The sequence below is a fragment of the Theobroma umbraticum genome, unplaced genomic scaffold (genome assembly GCF_002168275.2).
Source record: "Theobroma umbraticum cultivar Fairchild unplaced genomic scaffold, ASM216827v3 scaffold_130.0, whole genome shotgun sequence".
Taxonomy (NCBI): Eukaryota; Viridiplantae; Streptophyta; class Magnoliopsida; order Malvales; family Malvaceae; genus Theobroma; species Theobroma umbraticum.
The window spans coordinates 4,440,274-4,446,945 of record NW_018397264.1 but is presented as its reverse complement, the minus strand read 5'-3'; the positions used below and the strand labels follow the sequence as shown (position 1 = coordinate 4,446,945).

Sequence of the window (6,672 nt, the reverse complement as noted above, 5' to 3'; positions counted from 1 at the left end):
CCCAAAAAAAAAAAACAGCGCAACAAAAAGTAAAAAATCACATTTAAATAAAAAATAAAATTAGACTAATTTCTCAGGTTAATAATAATTTGTAACTAATAAGAAGTAAGCGCTTAAAAGAAACCTAACATTGGGTTAATATAATATATATTATACTTGTGCTATTCGAGATAAAAATTGTAATATGTCAATAATTTAGCTCGAAAACAAAGTTTAATTGAACAACTCAAGATCAGTACTTTATGATATTGAATGTTAGGCAGATAGGAGACAACATTTTCATTAATGAATTAATCATATATGTATATAAAATGAAACTTACTTGTGATAAACTATAAGTGGTGGTGTAGCACTAATAAGTGACTGTTGTAACTTAACCATGTAAGTATATAACCATATGCTACGTATTTAAGGTAAAGGCTTCTAATTCAAGTTACTTAATTTGTTTCTTTATAACTTTTACATGTTGCATGCGAAAATTATATTTATAATTAAACAACTTTCAATATAAACAAGTACTATATCCATAAAAGAAATTAATAATAGATCAAATAAAAATAATATAAAATTAAATTAAACTCAAGTTTAAAAGTGTCAAAATCTTCTTCTTATCTTTATGACAAAATCTCATAGACTAATTTACTCAAGAAAAGGTGTAGATAAAACAGGAGAAATATTGAACAAGACAGTAACATAGTTAACTTAAAAGAGTCTACTTATCAAAGAGCTTAAAGGGAAAACTGTAGTCCTTTCTCTTGAATCACTTTAATGAGTGTTTTTTCAAGTAATTTCAAATAATGGTAGTTAAAATTTTGTTAAAAATTTTTAAATTAAATTTGACAAATTCATTCTCTAAAATCTGTATTTTATCGTTCACTTAACAAAAGTATACATATTAGTATACAACAAATCCAAAATGATTTTATGCTTAAAATGTAGAGTCTATTGTTTTTTCCAACAATCTCTACTACCTTTCGATTTTTTTTATTATATTAAATTAAATATTTATATTATATTTTAAATCAAATAAACTATTATAATTATTAATTGGTTAATTGTTATTACTTAAAATATCATATTTTATTCTATATCATGTAGTATTGGTATGGTATGTTGACATGTTTTAATAGATAATTATAAAACACACTAATGTGATATGATAACATTATTACAAAATATTTTTTATTTTACATGTCAATGTCATATGGATATAAAATAACCAATGACATTTTAATTAAAAATAGTTAATTAATTATTAATAGTAAAAATATATTTGATTAAAAATAAAAATATATAAATTAATTTTAATGTAGTAAAAAAAGAATTTATTTAAAAAATTAAAATAATTTAAAAAATTCCTAAAATATTATGCCAAAAATCTAAATATTTTTCCACCTACAATTATTCTTCATTTTTTATAAAGTTAAAAGCCCTCATTTATACGTTTTATTTTACACATATATGTGGGATGTTGCTAATACAAGACATTTTTTAGTTGAGCGGCAGCATAGAATCAATAAATAGCAAGTAGTACATGGCTAGCCAGTGAATAAAAGTATTTAATTTTAGTCATGAAGGATCTTCCCCTCGCCTTTCCTCTCTTTCCTAATCCCATGCTTCATAGGATCCCAAATCTGTGGGTCTGATGAAGGTAATCCCGATCCACGTCCTGCCAACACGTGTTACCGTCGAGGGGGACCATGGATTAGAGCTCGTGTAATATCACTTCGCTTTGGTCACGTGCAGGAGCCCCGCTGATTGGCTGGTTCAAAAGGGTGAGGTGATGCCTTCACGTTACTTGCTGATTTCCAGCTTAGATCGATGCAAACGATCAAACAGTCAAACGTCAAAACCATCCCAAACACTGGTCCATAGTCCATCCCACTTGAATATCTCCATGTTCTAAACTTATCCCTTGCCATTTCCATCACCTTTAATGGTGTCCTAAATTGAAGCTTTACAAGAGAAAAATAATGCAATATAAAAACTTATAAGCAAGTCTTAAGATCAATTACAAGTTATTAACACAAAAAGAAAAAACTTAAGAACAACAACAACATAATAACATAGTGATTAACAACTATAAAACAAGAGCAAAACTAGCAATGTCGGTAACTTTTAGCTGCTACAAGTAACAATAATTACCAACCATAATGAAAACTCTTTACTTTGTTAGTAATCGAAAGACAAACTTTATACACGTTTAGAAATTAGAATAGTTCTATCTATGAATTTTTTTAAAAAAAGGGAAATCGATTTCGTGTTAATTTGTGAACCTTAGAAGAGGCCAAAGCCTATTTCATCCTCGACGCGATCATGAAATCATAAAAGGTAGAGAGTAGAGACCACAAAGATTTTCTTTTTCCTGATTTTAAACCAAACCCAAAAAAAAATATATTAACTAACGTGCAAGGAAGTGGAGCCTACGCTTCCACCCACTCACCAAACATGGGGCACGTTAACTCGTTTTCTTACCCTCTCGCTTTCGACGCTTTCACGGTCACAGGCATTAAGTCAGCACTTTAATAGACGTCAGGACTGAGGAGGAAAAGAAATTGCGTGGTTTAAGGCTTTAAAAAGCCCCTTGTTTTTTCAATAATTAAGTTTATTAACTTGATATAACAAAACTATTTATTTATTTATTACTGTAGGACTGCCCTCCTGCACATTATTATTGGCATATAAAAGCTGACAGATAAACAGTTATAAATAGGATAAAATAAATAAATATAAAAGTGGTACAAAACATCAAATTCAAATTCAAATAAATAACGGAGATAAAATAAAATATACTTTAACTATTTTTACCATTCATTCATTTCATTATTTTGTAAAACATCAATATTCATAGAGGATAATTAAGATGATATTTTAAAAAATTATATTTAATGTACTATTTATGTCAATTTTAAAAGGAATAATAAATTAACAATAATTTATTTTCTTAACTATCACCTTACTTAATATCATAATGGTTCCTTTTTTTTTTTCTTGAAAAGCGTTGTTGTCTTATTAACATTTTCCTTTTCTAATTATCACTTAATTTTATCTTCATGAAATTTCAATACGAAAAATGTAAGAAAAAATTCTATAATAATTAGTTAAACAACTTATTATCTTCTAATTGTAATTATTTAATGAAATGGTTTTTCATATCATATTGAACTTTGAATATGATTAAAAAATAATTATTAACAAATAAAAAGGGCAAATAAGGAAAAAAATTGAATAATGTCAAACTTGTAAATTTATGAAAACTTTTAAGTTTATATGAACGTTAAACTATAAATGGTTAAGGAGAATACTTATATATGCTAAATCTATAATGACAAAAAAATATTAAAACTTAATGATCCATTTCGAATCAGTAATTATGCTTATTTTCCATAATAGTTAACACAAAAGGAAAAGGAAAAGAAAAGAAAAATAAGGATCCTTTAAGCATCTTAAATTATTAATCATCAAATCTAAAAAAAGCTAAAGCATATAAGGGCCAGAAATCGGGAAATAACGTGGCCGGTTTAAACCCGACATTAATCTTTCCTTTTCTTTAAGAGGAAAAAGGAAAAAGAAAGAAAAAGCTACCTCTTTTACTAAATCCCCAGAATACCCTTGATCCAATCTCTCTCTCTTTCAAATGACGATTCTCATTTCCAATAAAACCTTCTCTCTCTATCTTGCTTTCCCTTCTTTGTTCCTTCTTGATGGAGCTTCACAAGCGCCAGGACCAGGGCCTCCCAGAACGAAAGGGGCAAAAACGGAAACTGGAGGAAGAAAACCAAGAGGACCGCGAAACCTCTCTCCCTACCGGCGACGCCCGCCGTGCTCTTTTGGCCGAAGTCACCGCTCAGGTTAACGTCCTCGACTCCACCTTCTCTTGGCGCGAACCTGATCGCGCCGCTGCCAAGCGAGCCACTCACGTGCTTGCCGAGCTCGCAAAGAACGGTAAATTTTCAAAATCTCCAACCCCGATCTCATTCTTTTTTACACTTATTGCCATTCAATTTATTGTGTTTTTACTGTTTTTGAATTTCAGGTTTAAGGGTAATAATAATATTTTTGATTTTTTGTTTTGGCAGAGGAAGTTGTGAATGTGATTGTTGAAGGTGGTGCGGTTCCGGCTCTAGTGAAGCATCTGCAAGGGCCTCCGTGTAGTGACGGCGACCGAAGCCCGAAGCCTTTCGAGCACGAGGTTGAAAAAGGAAGTGCCTTTGCGCTGGGACTTCTCGCCGTAAAGGTGATTTTACTGAATTTCTATTTTTTTATAGAAATTTGGTTGTTACTATCGTGCTTTTATTTTATCGAGTACTGTAGTTTTGTTTAGTATCTGTTGTAGTTTAACTTTTGAATTATTTATTGGAAGTTCACTTGTTCCGTGATATGCATGCGTTTTTTCTTCTTTGAATTTCTTTTTAGTAGCATTAGTAAATATTTGATGTTTTGTGCAAATTTTTTCTTTATTAAAAGAATGTTACACTTACATAAGATGATTATGTAATTTCAATTTTACCATATATAGAAAAAGTTGAACTTTGAGAAAGTTTGAGGAGTGGTAACCTGTTAATATAGGCTGTGATTAAAAGAAACAGATTCTGGTGCATAGAGATGGTATCATTAGAGCAGAAAATGCCATATAGATTTAGGTGGTTAATTTTATTGATCCTGCCACTAAAGCTTGGCTATGTCTTGAGTCTGGTAATTTTCTTTGGTTTTGCATGATTTGTGGTCCCACTATTACTGTATGTAAAATGTTTAATAACTGAATATGCTAAGGTTTATTTTGCTTTTGCTGGGAACAGCCAGAACATCAGCAACTTATAGTTGATTCTGGGGCCTTATCACATCTTGTGAATTTGTTGAGGCGGCACAAGGATGGTTCTACTTCTCGTGCTGTGATTAGTGTTATTAGAAGAGCGGCTGATGCTGTCACCAACCTTGCTCATGAGAATAGCAGCATTAAAACCCGTGTCAGGTGCTAAAATTGTGCAGTTTTTCATTCAAGTTAGATGTTTAGCTTTGTGGCTTTGTAATCACTATCAGGATTAATTTGACAGAATGGAAGGTGGGATTCCACCTCTTGTTGAGTTGCTTGATTTTACTGATACAAAGGTGCAGAGAGCAGCTGCTGGGGCATTGCGAACCCTAGCATTCAAAAATGATGAAAACAAGAATCAGGTAACAGACTTGCCTTTGGAAGTTGATTGGATAAAATTGCCTTCCGTGCTAGTCATAGAGTGAATGCTTTGACTTTGCAGATTGTTGAATGCAACGCTCTTCCTTCTCTCATTCTCATGCTACGATCAGAGGATGCTGCCATACACTATGAAGCGGTAGGATGTTATTGGAGCGCAAGTTAATTATTTTGCCACTGTCCACTAGGTTTAAGTTCTTTTGATTTTTTATGCCAGCTGTAGAATCAAACTCTTTTTCCCCTATGGATTGTAGGTTGGTGTGATAGGCAATTTGGTGCATTCATCACCGAACATAAAAAAAGAAGTTCTTGCTGCTGGGGCTTTGCAGCCGGTCATTGGCTTGCTTACGTATGCTTCAATTTGTTTTGATGTTTCTTTTACTTGGTTTAGCAGTGTTCTTATTTGTGTTACACTTGGGCTGTTATTTTGAACTGCAGTCTATCCAGAGTTCTCCACTTTTATTTAGTTATTTGTTTCATTGGAAAACAGCTCCTGCTGCTCGGAGAGCCAAAGGGAGGCAGCTTTATTACTTGGACAATTTGCTGCAACGGATTCCGATTGCAAGGTAATTACTTTCTTCTCTCTTTATAGTTTACTAGGCTTAAGAGACTTCTTCCTGGCTCTATTTGTCTATTTAGGGGACACAGGAAGAAAAAACAATGATTGGCTTTGAAATTGTTGTCCTAATATTTTGAATGAATTGGCTTTCTGTATCATTTCCTTTGTCCTTGTAATGGAATAAGAGGAGCTCCGGTCTCCATGCTTTACCACTTATCATTTCACTTTATCTTAATTTTCATTGTTTATTGTTTTGACATATACTGCTGACATATTGCAGGTTCATATCGTACAAAGGGGTGCTGTCAGACCGTTGATTGATATGCTTCACTCTCCAGATGTACAGCTGAAAGAGATGTCAGCCTTTGCTTTGGGGAGGTTGGCACAGGTTATTATTGTTATTTTTCTTAGTTGCACAATTTCAAGCTTTTGTTAATACTGTGAACAATGCATAATGGCTTGTCTTCAAGCTTGTGGATGGTTTTACTTTTGCTGAGATATTTATGACAGAATAATGAGTTTTCTGGTCCTTACTTTAAATTTTTGCATCATTTTGATTAACATTTGAAGTTGAATTATACTTAATGAATTTCAGCCAGTTTGTGAACTAAATTACACCAAACTTGTTCCATCAATCCAACTGCTTGTTGTTCACTTGGTTTTGCAATTGTTATATCTCATGTGATTAACATGGCCTTGTATTGGAATCTGCCCATCTGTATCCCTTGTTTTCCACTCTTTTATGTTTCTCGTCTCTCAACTTTTTGGCATGTCTGTTGGCATATCAAATTTTCTGCCTGATATCTTAAGAGTCTTTGCTCCACAGCATTGAATGGATATGAGATTCTCTGGAGCTGAATCTTTTTGTTTTCGTTACACATTACAAGGGCTTTGCTATTCACATTTTCAACATGTGTAGTTA

General features: G+C 32.3%; 1 protein-coding gene across 1 annotated transcript in view; it reads left to right on the top strand.

The window, feature by feature from the left end:
* The first annotated feature begins 3,658 nt into the window (after positions 1 to 3,658).
* ARIA (ARM repeat protein interacting with ABF2) overlaps positions 3,659 to 6,672 on the top strand; it is a 7,496-nt gene continuing 4,482 nt past the window's right edge. Inside the window, exons 1-8 of the mRNA XM_021435770.2 lie at positions 3,659 to 3,945; positions 4,080 to 4,237; positions 4,800 to 4,972; positions 5,055 to 5,175; positions 5,256 to 5,330; positions 5,446 to 5,540; positions 5,682 to 5,757; positions 6,031 to 6,138. Of these exons, the coding sequence (XP_021291445.1) occupies positions 3,705 to 3,945; positions 4,080 to 4,237; positions 4,800 to 4,972; positions 5,055 to 5,175; positions 5,256 to 5,330; positions 5,446 to 5,540; positions 5,682 to 5,757; positions 6,031 to 6,138 (1,047 nt within the window). The 5' untranslated portion in view covers positions 3,659 to 3,704. The remainder of the gene's footprint in view (positions 3,946 to 4,079; positions 4,238 to 4,799; positions 4,973 to 5,054; positions 5,176 to 5,255; positions 5,331 to 5,445; positions 5,541 to 5,681; positions 5,758 to 6,030; positions 6,139 to 6,672) is intronic.